Source organism: Falco peregrinus, chromosome 4 (genome assembly GCF_023634155.1).
Source record: "Falco peregrinus isolate bFalPer1 chromosome 4, bFalPer1.pri, whole genome shotgun sequence".
In the NCBI taxonomy this organism is placed as follows: domain Eukaryota; kingdom Metazoa; phylum Chordata; class Aves; order Falconiformes; family Falconidae; genus Falco; species Falco peregrinus.
Window position 1 is genome coordinate 104,749,849 of NC_073724.1, and position 24,466 is coordinate 104,774,314.

General features: G+C 44.4%; 1 protein-coding gene across 1 annotated transcript in view; it reads left to right on the plus strand.

Annotated features, from left to right (window-relative positions):
• Window positions 1-2,069: 2,069 nt before the first annotated feature.
• Window positions 2,070-24,466, plus strand: part of GUCY1A2 (guanylate cyclase 1 soluble subunit alpha 2) — a 177,281-nt gene continuing 154,884 nt past the window's right edge. Inside the window, exons 1-3 of the mRNA XM_055801911.1 lie at window positions 2,070-2,614; window positions 18,606-18,667; window positions 22,746-22,864. Coding sequence (XP_055657886.1) covers window positions 2,348-2,614; window positions 18,606-18,667; window positions 22,746-22,864 — 448 coding nt within the window. The 5' untranslated portion in view covers window positions 2,070-2,347. The remainder of the gene's footprint in view (window positions 2,615-18,605; window positions 18,668-22,745; window positions 22,865-24,466) is intronic.

A 24,466-nucleotide genomic window follows, 5' to 3' on the forward strand; every position in this document is an offset into this window, starting at 1 on the left:
GTGACACTTCGGTATTTTAGCAATTTAGGCTTATCAATATGTATTTTCAACACTAAACTGTGTAGCACTTACCCAGTTGTCACTGCCACTGCATCAGCCAGGAAACCAGAGGAATTTTGTTCACTGAAGACTGTACGATACAGTCTATGAGAAGGAAGTAAGTTTAATGGAAACTGAAGCACATGAAAAGAGTTAACATCTTAACACAGAGTACCCTGTGCTCCGGACTGTGTTTAGCATCAAAGGGCACTTTCCAGATCCCTTAATTCCTGCATCCCCTCAGCGCAGGAGCTTGGCCTGAGGGCAGGCAGGGGCTTGTGCAGCAGCCCCCAAATAACCTATTAAAATGAGAATTTCTTTAGGGGGAAGAAGGAAAAGGCAGAGTAACTGTCTCATCTCTCTCTGTGTAGGTACTGATGAATATTGTTATTCCCTACAGGAGGAAAGACAGAAGAGGACAATGGGTCAGGAAGTTCATGTGTGAATTAACTTTCAGGTGAAGTCATGTCTGATTTGAATCCTAGGGCTGCTGAGCGCATCACCGTGACTGCAGAGAGAAAGTCTGTGCATCCCAAGTGTAATATTTAATAAGGCAATAGAAGGTGGTATGGATCATGCTGCCTTTATTATACATCCTTTCAAGCCCCAGAAATTTAAAAATTATGGCAACACAAAAGGAGACCATTGCTTCTCTTAGTCCATATATATTTCTATAGGGGAAAAAAAAAAGAAAAAAAAGAAAAGAAATAGAAACTGGGTGTGTCAAGAGAAACAGGGATGACAACACTGAAAGCAATGCCCTGGGCAAGGGCTGTCATGCCCTAGTTAAAAGCAGCATGCTGGGCCACAGACCCGGGCCCCTTCCAAGAGCAGACAGCTCGTGCTGCTGCCTAGGGCCATGCCCAAAAGCTCCTTCATACCTGTGGAAATCCTCCCGGTCTCTTCAGTGGATTCTTGTTTAGGCTGCACTCAAACGTTTAACAGGATAAGGTTGTAAAGCATATGTCATAATACAGAGGAAAGGTAGAGTAAAAATGATATTGAAATCGTTGCCTTTTAAAATAAGTTTTGTTTGAAAGAGGATAAAGTACTGACAAGCTGTCTTCCTTGATGGTAGGACGAGCTGCTACAGCTGAGATCACATTTCCCTGGAGCTTTTCTCCCAGGAAGGACTTGGTGGGGTTAGCACTATTGCCGTGAAATTTGCAAAGTGTCTTTCAGCCGACTGCATGGGTTGGGAAAGGTGGGATGGAGACACCTGGCATTGTCCTTAAGGGTGTCATCCTGGATCCAAGCTGCTTTGTGTCCTCCACCCCCCTCCCCTCTCCCAAGGCCGTAGCACAGGGTGCTGGAGGGGTATGGATTCAGCTCCTCTCCCCTTTCGGACACGGCTCGCAACGGTAGCGGGAGAAGCGCCCGCCCAGAGACGAGGAGAGCCTCTGCCTCTGGAAACCGGCGGCAGCAAGTACCCTTCCCACGGCTGGGAAAGGCTCCTTCCCGGCCTCCCCGCGGCTGCGGCTCCGGGCGGTTGGGCGGCGGTAGGTGCCGCCGGGGAGCGAGGCGCGCCCGCCCGCCGCAGGGAGCTGTCCAGCACGGCGCGGGCTGCCGGCGGCGCGGGGCCGGGGCGGCCGCACTCGGGGGGGGGCCCAGTCGCCCCCCGCCCCGGCGCGGGCACGGCCGCTCCCGGCGGAGCCGTGCGGGGCCACCGGCCCGTTGCCCCGCTCGCCCTTCGCCTGGCTCCAAAGCGCGGGCGGGGGAGCGGACCGCCCTGCCCGCCCTCTCGGCAGCCGGGTGCGGGAGCGCGGGGCTGTGGGCCGGCTGCGGCCGTGGGCCCGCCCCGCCGGTGCTGCCGGCCGCCGGGGGCCGCGGGGGGGGGGGGCGGCAGCATCCCCCGGCGCGGGGGAGCGGAGTCGGCCGGCGGCGAACGGGGCCGAGCGCGACGGGCGGCGAGCGGGGCGGGGGGAAGCGGGAGGAGGAGGAGGAGGGGGAAAGGGCTCCAAACAACACGTGATTCCCGCGGAGCAGCGAGGGAGCCGGGGGAGGGGAGAGCGAGGGCGGGCGGCCGAGGCAGAGGAGGGCAGCCGCCGCCGCCGCCGCCGCCGCTTTAAAGCCTCCCGGCGCGGCGCCGCGCAGCACCCGCGCTCCCCGGCCGAGCGCGGCGAAGCGCGGAGCCGGGCAGCGGCGAGAGCTGCGCCGGCCCCGGCGCGGCGCCTCCGCCGCTGCCTCTCGCCCAGGGGCACCCGCGGCCATGCGAGGCGGCCGCCCCCGCGGCCGCCCGGCTCGGCGCTGCCCACCGCGGCTGCCCGCCGCCCCGCGCTGAGCCCGGCCGCCGCCGCCCCGCGGCACCATGTCCCGACGCAAGATCTCCTCGGAGTCCTTCAGCTCGCTGGGCTCGGACTGCCCGGAGACCAGCCCCGAGGAGGAGGGCGAGTGTCCCTTGTCCCGCCTCTGCTGGAACGGCAGCCGCAGCCCCCCCGGCCCCGCCGACACCCCCTTCGCCGCCGCCGCCGCCGCTGCCGCCGCGGCCAGCTCCGGGGCGCGCCGCGCTCCGCGGCGCCGGCGGGTCAACCTGGACTCGCTGGGCGAGAGCATCCGCCGCCTGACCGCCCCCGCGGTGAGTGCCCGCGCCGCCCCGCTGCGCTCCGGCGGCTCCCGCCATGCCCCCGACCTCCCCCCGGGTCCCCGGGGCCGCCGGAGCCCCTGCCCCGCCGTGCCCGCCCCGGCTGCGGGCTGCGGGCTGCTAGCCCCGCCAGCCTGCCGGAGCAAAGACCGCTGCAGCCCGGTGCTGGAAGCCGGGTAGGGAGGCACAGGCGGGTGCCGCTGCCGGTGTAGAGGGGTTGGTCATGTCCGCCGAGTCCCGTTCTGAATTACAGGAAAATCGTAAAATCATAAAGTGCTTATCACTACCTGGTTCTAGCAACATTGTTTTTATAGAAAGTTACATCTATGTGATGCGTGGTGTGCACATTCTTCCTTCAGCACAGAGGAGAGATGAACTTCGTAATATTTGCAAGGCTTTTCTGTGCTGAACCAGGTAGAAAAAAAGTTTCGACTTTGTGTTCAGAAATATTTCAGCAACAGATTTCCCTGTGCCTCCCAGATGCGCTGGCATTCCTGAGAGATCAGTTTCTTTTAAGTGTGCTCTGAAATCCATGACATGATTATCTGGGTAGCTACACTTGCAGTTGAGGATCAGTGAAGCACTGAGTATGCTAAAATAAGGAGTGAATTTGGGTAGAACCCATAACATATGCTGGTATCGCTTTGTAAGACTGAAATCAATGGTTCAGGAGTTCTGGCAGATGCGTGTAAAATACAAGGTTCTTATCTAGCCTGTTACAATTGTGCTATGCTCCTATAAATACCTCTGTGGCCACCACTATGTTTTCCTCATAAGGTTTCAGCTGCAACTGAATGCTTGTTTGGTCTCCAAGATGTTTTAATGTGTTAAGATACACCACATTAATTGCAACAGGTAGTCTTAATCTGTAAAACAGCTGTATCTGCTGTTGTGGCATTGGATCATCTTTTTGCATGTTGTTAACCACCTTTGGAAATTACTTACAAATCTCATCACCATCAGTTATCCATTTGCTTCGGTTTTCACATACTCTTTTCTGTTCGATGTTTCTTGAACTGGCTGGGCAGGAGTAGAAAGCTGTTTGATGGGAGAAGTTAGCAGTGCAGCATGTACCTAATAGCCATCCAGCTTCAGTGCAGGCTTTTCTTTCCCATTGATTTTTCCCCTCTCCACTGGGAATCTGGTCTTGTAATGCTGATATTAATAGATGATATTTCAGGTGACCTGTCTTGTTTTAGTAAAAAAAAAAAAAAAAAAAAAAAAGCTATTTAATTTGATAATAATACAACAGTATAATTAGAGCATGTGTTACCTAAAATATTTGAAGTATTCTGAAGTAGCTCAGTGCAGTATTTTTAGATAACCTTAGTATTTGTATTTTCCCAGCTTTGACTGTTACCTCCTGAACTGACTTGCTATAAAAGACAATTACAGTTTTAGTTTTCATGAATTGTTGAGTATGTTTTCAAAATAAGCACATTCTTTGAATTAAGAGATGAAGAAAACTTTGATAGATCTTACAGTCTTCTTTCTTTCCTGCTTTCAGAGAAATTTCATTTAAGAATGCAAAAATTCATCCAGCCTGGTTTTGATGTCCCAAATAACAGCTTCCATGTTTTCTTTGGGAGGTAATTATAGCAACCCTTATTGCTGAAAAACTGTGTCCTTTTAAAATATGTATATGTGATACATACTGCTTAAAAATTCCCTTTTTATCTTGGCATCATAACTAGAGCTTCACTCCCATCTTACACATTTTGGCATACACTAATGCGATTAGGTCTAAAAAATGTTGTTATAGTCCTGGTATAAAAATAGAATCAGGTTCCCTGTCTTTTCATTTTTCACTCTGACAAATCACTGTTCAGGTGCATTGTTATTTTGGTGCATTCTTTTCTTACTGAGAATCTGTTCTGTGATACTGACTGTGTGCCTTTTTGCAAGAAGTCAAATTGCCGTATGTCTAACACTTTATTTTCACATGTCATCTAATATAAATCAGAAGTAACTTTAATTAGAAGTAAAAAAAGTATTTTGCCTATAAAATTAGTGTCAAATGGGACTAATTTCCATTATTTGTAAAATTAAAAGGCAAGTGTAAAGTGTGCATTGACATATGTTCTTTCTGAACAAAAAGATTTAATACTTTTACTGTAGATGTAGATATATCATCATTCCGTGATACTGTTGATATCAGTCTCTGCTAAGTATATAAACATGTATTTACATACATACAAGTGTGTGTGAATGTTTATACTGTATCTATTGCATGCAATAGCTTACTGTTTTCCTTTCCAAGTGAATGCAGCAGCAATTTGTCGCCATCCCAGTGCTGTACACTTTCAGAGTTGAAGGGTGCTACAGGTTTCTGATGTTTCTACTTAGCCTTAATCTTGTGCTTTCCTTCAGCAATGGCTAGGAATGAAATACTGAGTAAAATATTTTTTGTGTGTTTTCACTGAGGAAAAATTCTGTGTGTGTGTTTAATAGTACTGTGGCATGCGGAGAGATCTCTGGGGTGATATTTCAATGTGGCAGTAGCAGGGGCTACTGTGAGTTGCTCTGGGGATGTGGAGAGCCCCGAACTGAGCAGGAAGGCGCATCCGAGGGGTGAAGGAGCTGAGCAAGAGGGCACGTCCATGGGGTAGAGCAGCAAGAAGGCTGTGCAGGCAGGCTAGGTCTTACAAGTGTAGCACAAAAATGTGTATGAAAATATTAGTATCTTCTGTGCAGTGTATTCATGAGTTAGTGCAACTACACTGTTGAGATTCTGTAGAGTGAAATGCAGTAATGAATTATATGAGATATTTTAAAGGAAAATGTAGTGAAAAGAAGTTACTGCATTTTGTATCACTTGTAATCTTGGTCTCAAGTTTAGCTGAGTGTGACTTTGCACAAATATTACTTTTTTGTGGAACTGTGGGGAAAAAATTAAAAAGTCATTCTTGTTTTGCAGCTTTGAATCCAACCCCTTCTGCTTGCTCCCAGAGCAGCTTCTAGCACTTTCCAGCACACACGATTTTCCAGTTTTTCTCTTAAATATTTGTTTTAGAGATTTTTTTCTGCAGTTGTTATCGTAGAGCACATTGGGGCCTGATCCTCAGTCATCACATGGTCATTTTCTGTTTCTGTGGATCTGTGAATGTTTCCCAACTTGCCTGGATGGTTGACACCGTTCATCTGCAGCTTGCTTACCCCAAACCCTCTCTTTTTAACAGCTAGAATTAGAAGGATAATAGGGCTCACCTCCCACCAAAACAGCTGCGTATTTTTGGGAAAAGTATATGGTGATGAAGAAAAGCAGACCTCCATACGTACCCTACAGTTGGTATTCATGAGCAAGGAGTGCTGGGGAAGGTCAGGGAAGCAGGGTGCACTGGGCAGGGAGGCAGAACAGCAATGATGCAAGAAGAGAGGCAGCTTTTTGTCACAGCTGCACTCAACTAACCGTGCATTTACTGAGCATCACATTGAGTTGCTGCCCTGTTGCTCTGCAAAGTACCATTTTGCTGAGAGAGCAGAAGCACTGACAGCAGGAGGATTGAGGCTCCCCCAGCAGCCAGGCACAGCCAGGCACCACAGCCCAAAGCATCAGGGGAACTGTGCCCAGCCAGGGCTGTGCTCAGCAACTGAGTGTGACGATGATGTTTTGTGGGACCAAATGTAGCTGCTCAGTGCAATAAACCCTGGGCACCGCACACAGTCAACTTTTGTAACTCTAGCTCATGAGATCATGGTCTAACGGTGCCCCATACTTATTGCCCCATGTCTGGCTCTGTCTGCTCGCAGCCTTTTATCCCTGAGATATTCCCACAAAGCCGAGCCCGTAATTGTGTAGGCAGCTCCTATCCCCTCTAACATGTTCCTAAATCATGTTCCTGATTGGGTACAGATGTCCCTTCTGTCCTCCTTCATCTGAACCACCATCAAAAGGTCTTCAGTTACGTACTCTGTCAGAGAAATCTGGGGCTAGATCCAGCTGCTGTCAAAACAAACAGGTGCCCTCCTTACTGGGCTGGGTTCAGTTTTTTGGAGATAAATAATAAAATGCTGGGAACCTAGTAGACACATTGATTTATGACCTTGTTTTTAAGAAATCAACCACAGTAATTATATGTACATCACAAGCAAATTTAATGATATATTTTTCTTTTGATTCCAGCTTTGTTGTTGTGTTCCATTTTAAAGGATGACTTTTACACCCACAATGACAGAAATTTTGATTAGTTATACGAGGGATGATGATACTATATGCTATTCATTATCAACATATATTTTTCTGCCTTTAAGAGCTCTGCTATATGGGAATGATATCCTGGCACCAGTGGACAGAGTTTTATTCTTTAAAAATGCCATTTAGTATCTTACTGAATTCCAGTTCCTCGCAGCAATTTTCACATTTGCTCCAGTTCTGTCTTGACTTGTATCCAATACCAGGCTGAAAATAGAATCAAAATCAGAAAAAAAAATAAAATAATTTGTCCCTGATTTGAAAAGTCAAGTACTTTGCTCCCATCTAAGGGGCCTAGACTACCCTGAAGGAGCTGAGAATGACCGGGCATGCATTCAGAGGAGACTGTGTACCCCCAAGCGCTGTACTGATCTTCCTAGAAGTAGAATTACAGCATGACGCAGCATTAAACTGACTTACATTTCCGTTTGATTTCATTCTCTGAATAGCCTATGTAATATAGCCTATGTAATGCATCTCTTAAACTATGAACATTATTAAGTGAAAATCACTTCTGATATACTTTAATGTTCATTCAGAATTACTCTGCTATTCTTCAAAGGTCCAGGTGAAGACACATTAAAGTAAGAACATTTTTTTCCTACTTAAGTTAGGAAGCTGCTACTGGCTGCTGCCAAATTGTTTGAATTTAAGAATTGTCTTTTTGAATACAGCCTTTTTCCTGACAGTGGGAGAAAAGTGAACGTAAGGACAGTCATTTAGGCTACTGTGTAGGCTATTACTTATGTCACCGATCTGCTGTAACTTCAAATTGCTTAATGGCAAGTGAATCCTCCAGTGAGCGGAGGTGGGTTTTGGCAGAGAAGTTGCAATATAGCAGCTGAGATTGAAACTGACTCCATCATAAACCTACAACTTACTCTCACGGAGTAACTACTCTTTTTAGTAGCAATGGCAATTTGTTGCCACTAGCAGGAGAGGTAACAAATGGATTTTTACATGAGGTTTTGAAAAACTTTTGCACAAGTATTCTGAGCTCCTTATGACTCCCATTAATCCATGAGGTATATCTAAACTGTACTGTTGTAGGAATAACTTCTACCTGTCTTTCTGAATAAAGTAAGGTAGTGTCAAATGACACCCATATCAGCAGTGGGATGAGCTTATTCACTTAATAGCCCAGGCTGGATGAGCTTAACATGAGTAACATCCTTCTCAGGAATGAGGGTGTGAAAAAAAAGCATGAAAATAGTGAAGAAAGGCACATCCCATGAGAAACTCCCAATTTCTTATTGCAACAGGCAAACAGGTTTAATTTTTAAAAGTGTAATAAAATCAGACTTTTGCCCAGTGTCTTTCAACGTAACAAAGAGAAAAGCCTTTTATACACAAGGTCAGATGAGCAGTCTGTGGCCAGACAATCTGCTATTTCATAATGTGGAACAGAGCTGTGGTGTCTTAAACAGGAACATTCTGGAAAACGTTATCAATATGATCATCAGGTGGGTTTTGTTTGTTTGTCTTGTTCGGTAGTTTAACATCTCATGCAAGAGAATTTAGCCTCAGCAAATAAAATGCTAAAAAAATCAGTTTAGCTGCGCCAGAGGGCCTGCAGCATTTTATTGACCTTGACGAAATTTTACTTAAGGTGAGTTTGAGTATTTGACATTTAGTGCTTAGACTGAGTTAGTAAGAGTTGCTTTCTTCAGGTTTGTGTAGTTCCAGGCTGAAATCTTGACTTCCTTACAGTGCTTGGAAAAAATATGTGTCTCAGAAACATTCATTCATTGCAGGCATCTTTGCTGCCTGGAAGCAGAGAGCATATTCCTGCTGGGGAACAGGCCTGCAGACAGGCAGATCTGAACTGCTGGCCGACAAACCAGAGTGTGGCAGCATCAGTGTTAATCCCACAAAACTGATCTCCTCTCCCCTGGCCAGAGTGTCAAGGTGCAAATAATAAGGAGGTTGTAAAGTAGAAGGGAATGTTATGATCATCAATATATGCCCCTAGGAGCAGTCTGCTGTCATGGCTACATCAAAATGAGGGTGAATGTCCTTCATTTGCAACTGCATGAGCAGATAGCTACCACTTCGGCAGCGGTCCAGTGTACTCCTGGTGAAGCTTACAATATTAACACAAAGAAAAGCCCTTTCCTTCCTTCTTGCCCTTGTGCTAATGTTAAAGGGTATTATAAAATGCTTTGAGTAAAAGAAATTGTTCTACCTCATATCCAAATTCTTTCTAGATGTGTCTGCTTGCTAAGTCTTAAGCTAAGTTTCAAATTGAAGACAAAAAAAATCTGTTTTGTCTATGGGTCTCAAAGGGATAAGCATCTTTGCAGCTTTGCATAGGAAATTAGGTCCAGTAATACTGAGGAATTTGTTGGGGTTTTTTTTTTTTTCTATACCAGCAGAAGAAATTCCTTGAGAAGGACTGATGTGTAAAGCCTTTTATTTCCTATTGGTTTGCTAGAGTGTCACCAATGATTTCATGTAGTAGATGTGAGTTGAATTAAAAGTTGAACAGGTAGCATTAGCAGTAGATGATCGATTATATTCTCAACTACTGAATACATTCTTTCTGCAGCATAGCACAGATCTTCTATCCATTCCAGACATGGCTGAAATTCAAAGATGAACAAAGTGATCCCAGCCAGTACTGTAACAGATAGCACCCTGAGATATGTATCCTTCACTGTCAAGGAGTTAGTCCAGATGATCTAATAGGCAATTTCCATCCGTAATGACTCTGATTCTTCTAGTTGAAAGGTAGCTAGGGATGCAGGAGTTATAATTTCTAAGTATTATTTAGCTCTGCTTTATTTTTTCAGAGTGTTTGCTTTGTTATTGACATGAAATAGTAAGGGGTAAAATTATTAGTCTTGATATTATTTATTAAATTTAGGCATTTCCTCTGATGTGCACAAGTATTTCTTGTGAAGAGTATTCCAGTTTGCATGAACTGAGAAGCAGAACCCTCTCAGGTTTAAGTGCCAGGTTGTACTGAGCTCAGGTGCTGCACCCTTGCCTGGTCCTGTCCTGCTCATTGTGAGCTGTTGTAGGGCAGCTTGGTTTGCCTCCAACTGTCAGTCATCCCACTCTGCATCTGGGGGTCTCGTATCTTCCTCTTTTGATACCAGATCTGGTGGTAGTCATGGAGGTCTGCAGGCATTGGTGCTTTTATCTAAAGCACAAACTTCTGGAATCAGGAAGCTGGTTTTCATAAAGAAAAAAAAAACACTTTTAGCTTCTACAGTTGCAGAGATAAAAATGAGTGCACCCTAAAGGTTCAGAAGCTAGAGTAAAATATTTTTTCCTGATTATGTTATCAAAAGTACTATTAAGCCCCCAAAGATGATTTTTTTAAATTATTTTTTTAATTTGCAAATGATCATTTATGTTGGGGCTCTGCTTCTCCATTTCTGATTTCTGTCTGTGCCCTTTTATTCCATTCTTCAGCTATTGGGAAGGGGACAGGGAGGGATCCTGGCTGTGCAGGACCTGCAAGGACCTGCTAGGGAGCCATCCTCCTTTCTGCATCATTAGAGAATTGTCAGATGCCACAGGAGCCTTCCTTTTCTTTTTCAGTTCTGCTTTTCCCTAGTTGCAGCAATTTCAATGCTTCTCTCCCCACTCTTGACATTTGAGAATGTTGATAAATGTTTTATCTTTAGCTGGAGCCTTGATTCTTTGCTTACGGCCTCTTTAACAATGTTTTGGTGACCAGGATGACAGGGAAAGAACAGTTTTCCACTGCTTTCATGATCATGGGGTAAATATTAAAAAAAAAACAAAAACAGACTGGTTGTGAAAATGACTGTTTTGCCATTTGTTTTCTTCTGGATGGGCCAGGTGCACACCTGCTCATGTGTGCTTGGAGATCTGTGATCACCTATGCACAAAGACTTGACTGAAATTGGTTCTGAAACAGGAAAAAAGAAATGTTTTTTCATTAATGAATGACCACCAGCAGTGAAGCTGGCAATTAAAGTCTTACACATCTGCTGAGTTAGTGATGGAACAATACAAATTTGAAGCATGTAGAACTTTGAACATCAAAATGCTGATTTGGCTGATATCTGTGGTAGTAGCTTGCCTCTCCCCTATGCAGCAGTTCAAATTCCTCTAGGAAAGACTGCAGGTCCCGAGGGCACAAGTGTCTGGAGGAGCCCCCTGACCTGACTGACTTCCTTGAAGAAATTCTAATTTTCAAAAGCAAAGTGGTTTCTAGCTGAGCCTATTATGCTCTTCAGTGCTTCAACTTCCATGTTTAAAATGTTAAGCACTCAGGTTTTTAAGAGCATCACTGCTGAAGCGCTTTTGAGGCTCAGCTAGGAGCCACTTAGCTTTTACCAGGAAAAATCTTTGAGGCTTTGTTAGGGTTAAGGAGAAACTGTCTATGTACCTGGCTGCTCTCTTGGCTAGACCTCCCTGTTTCATGTAGTCCCTTTCTTCTCTAATTCTATCTGTTTTGCTTAGGATGAAAAAGGAATGGGACGGAGAATTTGAAACTGCATTTATGTAAACTTTGAGTCATCTGGGATACTGTGTGCAGTTCTGTCACCTCAGGGTGGTGTTTGTTTGTGCTTACTTAAACATTTAAAAGATGTCAAAGACAAAAGCAATCGCTCAGCATCTTTTCTAGATGAAAGAAATTGGTATTTCCAAAGACTGAGTCCTCAGGCATGTATTAGATGCCAGCTATAGGATAAAATTAATCACTTTGCATGCTTACACTTGGGCAGATGAGCCCTACTGTTTATTTCCGAAGGTGTTGCAATCAAATGCAAGACATTTCAGAGGCAACAGAAAATGGCTAGGGTATAGGCTAAAGTCTGTGTCCTCTGAGAGATTGAAAAGCTTACATTTGATTACCTTAGGAAAGATATTTCTAACATTTAATTGCATTTCTTTAATGCAATTAAAGTGGAAATCATCTCCCCTTTGTCTCCAAAACTGGAGACAATGAAGTTAAAATAAGAGAAAACTAAACTCAGGAAACAAGAATGTTGTACACAATGTTTAGACTGGAATCCTTTCTCAAAGGAAGTTGTCTGAATTTAAAAGAAAAACAACAAAAACAACCCTGGAATACTTCAAGATAATTTAGACAAATATCTTCATAAAGATTTTCTCCAGGTGGTCATAGAAGTGCTTTTGAAGAGCTCTTACTTCTCTAGCTTTCAGGTCTTGAACCAGTTTTCTACTACTGGGAGAGCAGGGTGAGGTCTAGCAAGAAGGGCAGATTTTTCTACAAGTGCATCCTGCAAACAGTGGCAGGTGGCAGAGTCAGAGAGGCTGTCATGGTAGGGCTGCCACTGTCAGGTCAGGATTGCTGCCCACTGGTGTGCAACAGCAGGGTGTTCTGGTTAGAGCAGTGAGGTGCCAGGTAGGAGAGCTGTAGTAGATAGTGAGCAGACTGTATGCATCAAGTAGGATGGACAGGTCTTTCCAGAGGCCTTGCAGAGCCAAGAACCTGAGCCCCATGTTGAAAGGAAGGAGGAAAAAATAGAGATAACCCTTGAGGGTCAAGGGTGGAAACTCCTGAGGTGGAAGAGGCTGGAGGTTTGTTACTTCAGACAACAAAACTAAGGTCTCTTCTCCTCCTTTGGTTCAGCAGTTACAGAGCAGATACAGTGCCCTGGGAAAAGGTGGAAGAGATGACTTTCTTTGGGATGAGGCATCAGAGCCAGCTGAGTCTCCACCCTTGGAGGCTTCAAGAAAAGGAAGGTGGTAGGTGTCAGAAACTCTCTCCTGAAGAGATAGAGGCACTCATCTGCTAGTCTGCCTTGCTGTCTCAGGAGGTTTGCTGCTTGCCAAGAGCTTGGACATAGTGTTGCAAAGAGGCTCCAAAGATAGTTTATCTCTTGACTATGACCTCTGCTGCTCATCCACATGGGCACCTATGAGGCTGCCAGGGGAGACCTTGAGTATATGGGGAGTGACTGCATGGCTGAGAGCAAAGGCAAAGGGTGTGGGTGCCCAGCTGGTGTGTCCTTGATCCTGCTGGTGAGAGGGAAAGGCTCTGGTTGGAGCAGACACATCTTGTAAGGCAATCCATGGCTGTGTTGCTGGCGTTGATGGCAGGGCTTTCATCTCCGTGGGCATGGGGCACTCTGAGGAGGTGAGAGTGTCTTTGCTAACAGGCTTCATAAGTTTCTGAGAAGGGCTTTAAACTATGCTTGTTGGGGAAGGGTTTTCATTCCCTGAAGGGGGAACTTCTGAAGAAGTATAAGGGGAACAACAAGATGGAAGAGGCTCTTGGGCTCACTTCATGAAAGTGGCATCACTGGGAGCCCACCCCAAGTGTCTGTGCCCAAATGCAGGCAGCATGGGGAGCAAACAGGTGGCATTAGATATCTCCATGCTGCCACAGAGCTTGGACCTACTGTGGGGTTGCACACATTCTTGTGCAAAATGGCTCTCAGGATGGGAATGCTGCAGGAGCTGGGACACAGACTCTTTAGGAAGGATGGGTTGGGAAGGTGAGGAGCAGGAGCTATGCTCTATGCAAAGGGGTGGCAGCAGTGCATGGGCAGCTACATTTTGACAGCAAGCTGGCCCAGAGTGTGAGGGTCAGGAGCAGAGGATGAATGAGCAGGGTTGGTGTGGTGGTACATCTTCTATACACTGGCTGGTCAAGAAGTGAAAGCAGAGGAGGCCTTTAGACAGCTGGACGAAGCCTCAAAATGGTAGGCTTTTGTACTCATTGGGGGACTTCAGTCAACCCAAAATCCACTAGGTGGGCAATAGATCTGAGCACAAGCAACACAGGAGATTTTTGGAGCGTGCTAAGGACAATTTCTTATTGCAGGTGATCAGTGAGCTGACAAGGGGGGATACTCTGCTAGGGCTATTGCTCACAAACAAGAAAGAACTAGGTGAAGGTATGAAAAGGTTGAGGGCAGCCCTGGCTGCAGTGATTAGAAGATGTTGGGGTTCAAAATACTGAAAGAAGTGGGAAACACAAATAAGTGGAATCACAACCTCATACTTCAGGAGAGCAAATTTTGACTTCATAGATCTTCTTGGCAGGATCCAATGGGCAACTAGCCCGTAAGGTAAACAGGCACAAGAAGCTAGTTGTTCTTCATGAACCCTTTGACACCCTCCTCAAAGCACAGGAACAGTTCATTTGCTCAAATGCAAAAAAAACGTGTCTATGGAAGTTGGAAGCAGGGATGGGATGCTCTGGAGGGATATTGAGACATTACCTGAGCATGCAGGAATGGAGATAGGAAAGCCTCCCCAGTCATGGCAATCAGGGGAGGTACTTCATGACTGGAAAAAGGCAAACATCACATCCAGCATCAAGAAGGACAAGGAGGATCCAGGGAACTACAGACCAATCCTCAATAGCTTGGGAAGGTTATGAAGCAAATCCTTTTGGAAGCCTTTTCTTAGCACAGGAAAGGATGAGATAGTGATTGGGAACAGCCAGGACAAATTTTACCCCTTTATTCCTTTAACACCCTTTACACATTTCTATGCCCTTTACTGAGAATGAATTGTGCCTGACCAACCTGATTGACCTCTATAATGACTGGCTTGATGGATGAAGGGATGCTGTCTACCCAGACTTTAGGAAAGTCTTTGGCATGGTGTCCCATAGTGTCATTAAAGCCATACTGGTGAGAACTGGACTGCTAAGTGAATGATAAGGTGGCTGGAATATTGACTGGACCTAAGGACTCAAAAGGTGGCCATCAGAGTCACAAAGCTGAATTAGTAACCAGTTGCCTCTGCATATCCCTTGGGGATTGATACTAGAGCCAGCAGAGGACTACCAGCATGGTGAGGGGATGGAGCATGTGACATCTGAGGAGAGGCTGGGGGAGCTGCATCTGTTCACCTTTTAAGAGAGAGCTTTGGGGGTATCTTGTTGCAGCCTATAGCTACTTGATCAGGGTGTGTAGAGAAGATGGAGCCAGTCTTTTCACAGGGGTGCACAGTGGAAGGATGACAGGCAACAAAGCTGGAAGATGGGAATTTTCAAATCAGTATAAAAAAAAATGTCATGAAGGTGTTCAAACACTGGCACAGGTTACTCAGAGAGGTTGTGGGATCACCAATCTTGGAGATGCTCAAAATTTATCTGGAGAAGGACCTGAGCAACCAGTTGTAACTCAAATTACTTTGAGCGGGAGACTGGACTAGAAGACCTCCAGAGATTCCTTCAAACCTGTATGATTCATTAATTTGGTGACATGTTAGAATTTATTCTGGCACACCAGAGTTAGCCATGGCCTGATCTCTGGGTTTAGAGTGAATTCAGGGAAGTACTGTGGCCCTTGACGTGCAAGAGATCACTCTGAATATCTTCAGTGTTCCCTTCTACCTTATATGTCATCATTCCAGATGGAGCTTGGATATGATCTGGTATGACAATTCTTGGATTAATTTACAGTTAGCAATACTGACATGTTGTAATGTCATTTGCCCTTAGAAACATGAAACGATGTGACTATTCCTTTTGTAATAGGATATTATACCAAATATTGATTATGGTCAAAATTAATTGTTAATTTTTATGGGTTTAGGTAATTGTTGCTATTTTACATTTGTATTAGAACTTTCATTTTAAGTGGTCATGAAGCTTTAAAACCTCTCCAGTAACTAAGTGTCACTGGGTACCAACATGGCACAGACTTACACTGCGGTGAAGGACGTGTATTGTTATAGGCTGTCTTTTATCTCTCTGAATGGCAGAACTATTCTTCTTGGAGAAATGGTGTGTGTCATGCTGCTAGGAGAAGGTTTGGCTATTTTGTCTTGGTCCAGTTTTGCCCTTGTATAAAGAAAAGAGGTGGAAAAGTTTTCCTGCCCGCTCTCTCTCTCTCATGGGCAGTGCATAGTCCATAGTGGAAGAGGTAGTATGCCAAACTACCCTCGTAGGCAGCTATAAGCAGGTGTCATAAAGCTCTGTTTTCTTTAGTCACAGCCTTCATCAAGTTACAGGGTTACATCTATAGAAAAATGACATTTACCAGTGATGAAATACAGCAAACTGAGAAGGTGAGCACAGTGTTTTTTTAACCATGCACAGTGACATGCCGTAATAATTCTTGTCAGAAATGAAGCAAGACTTTGTGACTCCTCAGGTCGGTTTTCATACTGGCTAGGAGCACATTACATAGAACTCTGTTTATGACCAGTGTTTTAATTGTAAATCCTATTTTTTGTCTGTACTTAATTTCTGAGATAGGAAATGCCAGTGAAAAGGGGTATGAGTTCATGGGATTGTATAAAATAGTCTGACAACAGATAGGCAGCTGATTTAGCTTTCAGGAGGGTTAAACATGGGCTGCTTTTTTTTTTCTTCATTCAGCACTGCAGGAGAAGGGTGGTCTACTGATGAAATAAGCTCAGGATTTGGAGGTTGCTTGTATGGTCAAATCTTGAGGTATTCAAAAGGATTTTTCCCTGGTTAAGGAGTGCAACATATGTGTATCAGCCATGAGAAAGGCAAAGACAATCCATGGAGGATTGCTCAGGTGTCATAAGCTGCAAAACCTCCTAAGAAGACAAAAAGCTATTTTCCTTCCTCTCTGCTGCGGTACCCGGCATCGCTGCCTTCCATATGCTTGCTGTAAAAGCACTTCGGGAGAACCAGAAGGGAGATTTAATTTAACAATCAAACATTTCTACCAGTCCCTATTTCATGTCAGAGGAGTTGCTGGTGGGCTATGAACATTCTTTTTCTATGGATTGGGGCTGAGGGAAATGCTTTATGGAGATGGGAGATGGCAGCTGTCTGGACCCCTTTGCTTAAAGCCATTTTGCTTTGCTTTGCTGCTAGTGTGGGAAAATACATATCTTCTATGTGTAAAGAATGGATTTTTTTGCCTGCTCAGCACAGGAGAGCTTCTGAATCTCTGTGAGAGCATTCCATGAAATATATTTAGCCCGTCAGGTCTAAGGACTTCAACATCTGCCGTACCACTGAGAAGGGGATAGTTTTTTGATAATGTGATGGGTTTCATTCATGTGGTGCTTCCATTGTGTTTTGCAAGAGAACATGTAACTTTTAATGCCTTTTAGCACAGGAAACTTAGCTCCCACAGAGAAGACAAGTAATTATCTGATACAGAATTAGCCAACGCCCACGCCCCCCCCCCCCCCCCCCCCCCCCCCCGGTCTTTCAAGGTTTACATTTATTTTGAGCTTATTTTTGTTCATAGAATCACAGAATCATAGAATGGTTTCAGTTGAAAGGGACTTCTAAAGGTCATCTAGTCCAACCCCACTGCCATGAGCAGGGACATCTTCAGTTAGATTGGGTTGCTCAGAGCCATGTCCAACCTGACTTTGAACGTTTTCAGGGATGGGACATCTACCATCTCCCTGGGCAACCAGTTCCAGTGTTTTACCACCCTCATTGTAAAAAATTTCTTCCTTATATCTGGTCTGAATCTACCCTCTTTTAGTTTAAAACCATTACCCCTTGCCCTATTGCTAGAGGCCCTGCTAAAAAGTTTGTCTTAATCTTTCTTATAAGCCCCCTTATGCATTTGTTAAGCACTTGCATTTCTACACATTTCAACTCAAAAGGGTACACATATTCATACAATTTGGTATTAAAAAATAAATTTTTACAATTTTACAAAGCTAGTGCAGCCTGTTACATGCTTTTTCATTCCTGCCATCATCAAAACATGTACCAGATACCTCCTTCTGCAAACTCAGGAGCAAAAGTAGATAAAAAGCTCAGCTGTTGAACAGCTGAATCTGTACAGCAGTAAGCAAAATCTGAGACTTTCAAAGATGATGGTGTTTTTATAACGAAATTCCTCTAAATAAGGGATATTTCAGCTATTACTTTCCAAAACAATTACATGTCTTTTCCAAAAGATAGGGAAATACCAAATATCTCTAAAATTTATCTACTGCTGCAAGTCTAATCAAAATATCCCTGTGTACTTCTGATACAGGCTTATAAATCCCAGTTGTGTACCTTTATCTGAATTCTGGCACCAGGACAAAATGGACAGGTGAAAAACTTCAGATTTGATAGAAACTTGTCAGTTTGGAAGAATGGTGTTTTGCCGTAAGGGACTTGGAAAATTCAAAAGAGAATGACACAGATTTCACATTTGCTTTGTCTGTCCAAAGATCTCTCATGAATTAACTCAAACTAATAACAGCCTCAGCAGCAGTATAGTAGGGCAAATAAACATTTATACATGCATATGTATTTTGGTGAACATTGTAGTAGTATTAATAATGGAAATAAACACATATGCACATACCTAGTTTGGTGAACACCTATTAAAATGAAATAGCATGGAAATATGTGAAGTATGTAATGATTTTCTTTTGATGAACTTGAGTTTCCTGGTAATTTAAAAAGATGACTGAAGAGTCATAGCTTGTCACGAAAGCAAGACAAAATAAACTGTGCCTTTGTAAAATTCTTTTGTATAAGGTACTCTAGGGAGCATACAAAGTAAAAACCCAAAGCCTTTTCCTCATGGTACTTTCATCACAAAATAATAGCATTTTCTTACAGGCTGTTGTAAATTAATTATTTAAAATTAATGAGATAATTGTGGGTGATATTTTTTGAAAGCTAATAGTGAATTGGCTTCTTTGTTATGCACAACTAGTCTTGTAAGCAGTATTATGTCACATTGTAAAATTCATACCTATTTAAATGGTGAAATAACATACAATGAATGAATAATATTTCCTATCTGTCATTGCAGTGGGCATCTGGCAAGTAGAAGATGAGTACGAATAAAACTGGAGAAACATAGTGTGTGAAAAGGTCTATTAATTAAACTGTACTATACTCCCCTAATTTTACAATTTTTTTTTATTATTTTTCCATAGCCTCAGACCATTCGGCAAACTCTTCAACGGACACTGCAGTATTTTGAGCATCAAGTTATTGGGTAAGTGTTAATGTGAGGTAGTGAAAGGTGCATGGTAATGTTTTGTTATACGCTTCCCAAGTCACAGCCTTGCATGACAAGCTTTTTAATTTTTCTTTCAAATTCTTAGAGATGCTCTGAAGTATCTATACATACTATGGATGTTTATGGTAAACTGCTGTTCAGTCCTTCTTCCATGCAGTTCCATAAGTGCATGACTGCTCCATTAACAGTAATGTTTCCTATATAAAGAGAATAGGGCATCTTTTTGTAAAAGTGTAAGATCTATTCCAATTTTCTTTTCACAGTGCTGGCTGAGACTGCTGGAAATGTTATTTATGCTGGACCTGAGGTCCGAATTCTGCAAAATTCTGCATCAGTGCTTGTTGCATGCATACACTGTTATATACTTCCTGTTCTTTGCAGAAGCAGGGCTGAAAGCCACCTCCTAAGAGTTCATTAAGAAAATGAATTGATGACTGAGGAATAAATATAAAGTAATAGCAACTATCATCATGAAAACTGAAGGCGTTCCCCTATTGATTAAAACAATCTAATTTCAACCTTTTCCTTACCTGCACAAGTATCATCTTTACCTGCACAGGTTTTTTACTGTCACAGACAACTTACTTTTCCTAACAAAGTTGGAATACAATGGCTGCATGTCTATAGCTATTAAATGGCTATGCCATATGACAAATGAAGAATGCCGTCCTCTGAATTTAATTACACAGATGTAAGGAAAATTTTTTTCAAGCTGTGTTGAGGGTCTTTTTAGAATTTGTGACATAGTTTCAAATCTCGGTGCACTGGAAGGAATTGTCCTTGCCTGTTTCTCAACATTTGGTTAACATTCAGAAGGAGCCCTAGCTTGGTGGGTGATATCTGCAATATTAGTAGTCTGGCTGGCACCTGAGGGCAGCGAGGGAGCCAGTCTTGGCAGGTAGTTGTGACATCCACTGGGGCAGGCGGGGGGAGAAGCCTTCTGGCTGCTAATTTTTTCAGTTGCTGAAAAAATTGCTTGAAGTCTCACATTAGGAGACTTCAGAGGATGATACAGTGCCTTGAGGAAAGCATGTGTGCAGTAACAATGTGGCTTTTTATTTATGGCCACACGTGGCTTAGATGTACTTTCTTTAATGGACAAAACCATTCTTTAAAACTGGGTCACTTTGAAAACCTGTAATCCCTGTGACTTATGATACACTGACTCCACTTCTTGAACATCAGTATGAGTTGATTAAAGTAGAATCTGTCTTTAGTGGGTGTCCTATGTTTGATCTGCCCTGTGATCTTTACTGTTGGTATACACTGTTGTGGGTTGACCTGGGCCAGCTGCCAGACACCTACACAGCTGCTCTGCTCTATCCCTCCCCCTCAACAGGATAGGGGGAGAAAATAAGATGAAAAAAGCTTGTGGGTTGAGATAAAGATGCTCTTAATGCCTCTATGTTCTCCTGCCCTGAGCGGTGCAGGGGCATGGGGGTGGTGGTCAGTCTGTAACAGCTTGTCTCTGCTTCTCCATCATCCTCATGCTGTTCCCCTCCTCTGGCAGAGGCCTTCCATAAGCTGCAGCTTCCTTCAGGGCACATCCACCTGCTCTGGCATGAGGTTCTCCATGGGCTGCAGATGGCTATCTGTCTAACCGTGATCCTCCATGGGCTGCAGGGTGGCAACCAGCTTCACCATGATCTTCTCCAGGGGCTGCAGGGGAATCTCTGCTCTGACACCTGGAGCACCTCCTCCTCCTTCTTTGCTGACCTGAGTGTTCATAGGACTGTTCCTTTCAGTTCCTCTCTCACCTCACACCTTCATGAGGTGTTTTGCTCTTCTTTGTTTTCCCAGAGGTGCCGCCATCTTGGCTGCGGGGCAGGGCCATGCCCTGCGGTGGGGCCCCGGCGCCGGTGGGAACCGGCTGTGCCCGGCACAGGGCAGCCCCAGCCGCGCCTCACAGTGGCCCCTGCAGCCCCACGGCCAGGGCCGGGGCGCCAACACCCCATACAACATAAATGTTTGTCAAATCTCCTGTCCCAGTCAAGAGAGAATCATAGGATCACAGAATTGTTCAGGTTGGAAAAGACCTTTAAGATGAAGTCCAAACATTAACCAAGCGCTGCCAAGTAAGTCCACCCCTGAGCCACGTTCCTAAGCACCACATCTACACGACTTTTAAATACCTCCAGGGAGGGTGATCAACCTCTTCCCTGGGCAGCCTGTTCCAATGTTTGACAACCCTTTTGGTGAAGAAATGTTTTTGCTAATATCCATTTTAAACCTCCTCTAGTGCAACTTGAGGCCATTTCCTCTCATCCTATTGCTGATTACTTGGGAGAAGAGACTGACCCCCACCTGCCCACACCCCCCTTTCAGGCAGCTGTAGAGAGCGATAAGGTCTCCCCTCAGCCTCCTCCTCTCCAGGCTAAATACCCTCAGTTCCCTCATCTGCTCCTCGTCAGACTTGTGCTCCAGACCCTTCACCATCTCCGTTGCCCTTCCCTGGACACGCTCCAGCACTTCAGTGTCCTTCTTGTAGTGACAGGGCCAAAACTGAACCCAGGATTTGAGATGCGGCCTCACCAGTGCCCAGTACAGGGGGACAATAATTTCCTTTGTCCTGCTGGCCACACTATTTCTGATACAAGCCAGGATGCTATTTGCCTTCTTGGCCACCTGGGCACACAGCTGGCTGTCAGCCAGCATCCCCAGGTCCTTTTCGGCCAGGCCAGGCCTGTAGCGCTGCGTGGGGCTGTTGGGACCCAAGTGCAGGACCAGCACCGAGCCTTGTTGACTCTCAAGATCAGAGGTGAGGAGTGGCTGTGGTGTCATCCAGGGGGCTGGTGACACTGGCTGAAGAGGCCTGGCCTCCTGGTGTGGCGGAGGGGTTGGGCTGTGAGGTTGGGCTCTGGGTCAGCTCGGACAGCATGTCAGGACATGGCCTTCTGCCCAGCACATGGCCTGGCATTGCTGGAGACCCAGGAAGTGGTACAGACCACGCAGCTCACTGCAGAGTGTACCGGCAGCCCATAGCACCGGGTTTTCCTTGTGTAATATGAGCCTTTATTCCATGTGGATAATCCAATTCCCTGTTCGGGGTAATCTGATGCACAGCTTTGAAGTCTTTCTAGTCCTTTTCCACGGTTGCTGGCAACCCACGTGCTGAGATTTTGCAGACATTAACGAGAAAGAGTCCAGTCCTTAAAACTGCTGTTCATGACTGTTGAAGTACAAAGTATGAAAGCATAATAAAAATGTTAATAAAATACTCATCAGAAAAGCTTTTCTCTGTGCGTTGAGCAAAATCAATTGTATATTTTGCCAAGTGCGTTATCACTGTGCTGCAATATTTTCTTCACTTGCGTTCCCTCTTCTGTCCTCATTATCACCTGCCTGAAGCTTTGCTTTAAACAGTTTCAGCTTCTGTTCTGTTTCTGTTGAATTAAGGAAAAATAATCCACCAGATCTAAATCAAATAGAAAAATTTTGATGGTAGCTGCTTTCTTTGCTGGTTGGACCATAAGTCTGTGCCTTTCATGAGTGGTGGTATTCTTTTTAATTTTTCTTTAACGAGCAGTAAGATAAACTTTATTTGTGATAGCACAGTGAGTTGCAGCTTGACATCCTTCTTTTGGCTAAGATCTTTTCAGAAGATAATTCACAGAGAAAGCCAGGTTTTATACTTGCAGTGCTAATGTAATGTGATTTGGAAGATTTATTTTTCATATTAGATACTCATCATTACCTCATAAACATCTTACTTGGAGTTTACTGTACAACTTCGTTATAGAAAACACCTCAGTTGGAATGATACATGACAGATAAGTGCAATACCCTTCTCTCATGCCTCAGCTCTTTTTTTTCCTGTCTTCATTCTCATTACAGATAATATTCCAGATTCTAATACAATACTTGAGATACCCAGGCTACTAATGCAGTGTCATCTCTGTGTGGTAATGCACAAATGGAAATGGGATGATGGAGGGCGAGAAGAAGGATGAGACAAGGGAGGCTAAAGGCATACTTTACCACCACTTCTGAAAGATGTGTCAACTTTGTGTTTGTAAAAGGAGATGCTATAACTTTTTTACTTTTTTTACTGTAGTTACAGGGATGCAGAGAACTTTCATAATATATCAAACAGATGCTCCTATACAGACTGCTCTGGCAATGAAGAAACTGAAGATGTCTCAGGAATTCTCCAGTGTACAGCTAATGTACTTGGTATGTATTTTTTCAAGGGAATTTTTTTCCTTTAGTTGGAGGGAAAGTTTATTGACCATCCTAATACCAACAATGAACGAAGGAATTTTTGCTCCAACAAAGGAAATTTAGGATGTAGGCAGCTACATATCAGTGTGCTGTTACTACATTTGTTTCCTTTTCTACATAAATTTTGTGCCTTTGAGACGATCTAGTCTGATTTTTCGGTGGAATCAGTGGAGGTGTGTTATGCAATACCCAATGATTAAGGGAAGTTGCAAAGGCTTTGAGTCCAAATGGACTTGCATCTGTGCAGGCCTTGATGTTGGAATTATATCAAGAGGTTTTATAGGGGTTCTACAGAACAAAAGATAGTCTTATTGTCTATGGACTGGTGGACAGAGGGCCTGGAAACACAGCAGGATACACCTGAGACATGAAACATTCTGGAAACTTACATTCTTATTGAAGAACGCTTAATAGGTGTTCAAATTAGATAGCTGTCTGCATCCATTCATATGATTTATCCAGCTTATTCTCTTCTTAGCTGTTAGTAAGGTTTACTGCTTTTCAGTATGTTGCTAATACAAATGTACAGTAAAAGTCAAAACCAAACAAATCAAACAAAGGGGAAGAGCTTGACCCTAAACTTAATTTTTTGACTGGCATTGTTTTGACTGTTCCACTTCTATGAAACTGATCATATTTTTTATTTTAGAGTAAACTTTACAGACTGAGCTTTAACTACTGGGCACTGGTCTACACTTTACAGGGGACTGTAAGGAAGAAAAGTTGTAACTGGTTTTAAAGATAATTGTTTCAAAGCAGTAATTCCTGAATTATTTGTGATAGTCATTTGCAGTGTAGCAAAACTGATGTTACACAGCTCTACTTCCAAGACTATACTAACTGACAATAACTCTTCAAGTAAATTCTAAGACAGACATGATGTGTTCTCATATATTAATTATACACAATTATGCCATCTGCTAATAAGAAAGTAATACCAATGTGGTTGTGTTGGTTGATGTGAGTTTATCAGTATTATGTGTGTTTGGGCCCAGTCCTGAGGTCAGGTAACCACAGCTCACCCACCTGCAGCCCAGTGGCTGAGCTGTTGTAGTTGTCTGTGTGCATGCTGCTATCCAGTGTCCACTGTGGAGCACTGTCATTTGCCAGCTACTGCTTTCATGGAGTTTGCAAATGAAGCGTTGTTGCAGTTGTTCCTCTGTGGGAAAGGCCCTGGGTGTCCTGGTGGCCAGCAAACAGGACATGGGCCAGTGGCGAGTCCTGGCAGCAAAGATGGCAAGGGCAGCCTGGGCTGTATGAGCAGGAGCAGAGATACATATTGAAAGGACTCATGATCCCCCTCTACTCAGTACTCGTTAGTCCAGATCTGGATTACTGAATCCAGTGTTGGGAGCCCAAAGCCATAGAGAAGTTGATAAACCAGAGGGAGTTCAGCTGAGGCCACAAAGATGGTAGGGGCTAGTGTACCTGCCCTGTGAGGAGAGGCTGGAGGAAGGAACTGGGCTTGTTCAGCCTGCAGCCGTGATGGCTTTGAGAGGACCTAACAGCAGCCCCCAGTAGCTCTGGGGAGGTCCTCCAGGAGAGGGAGCTGGG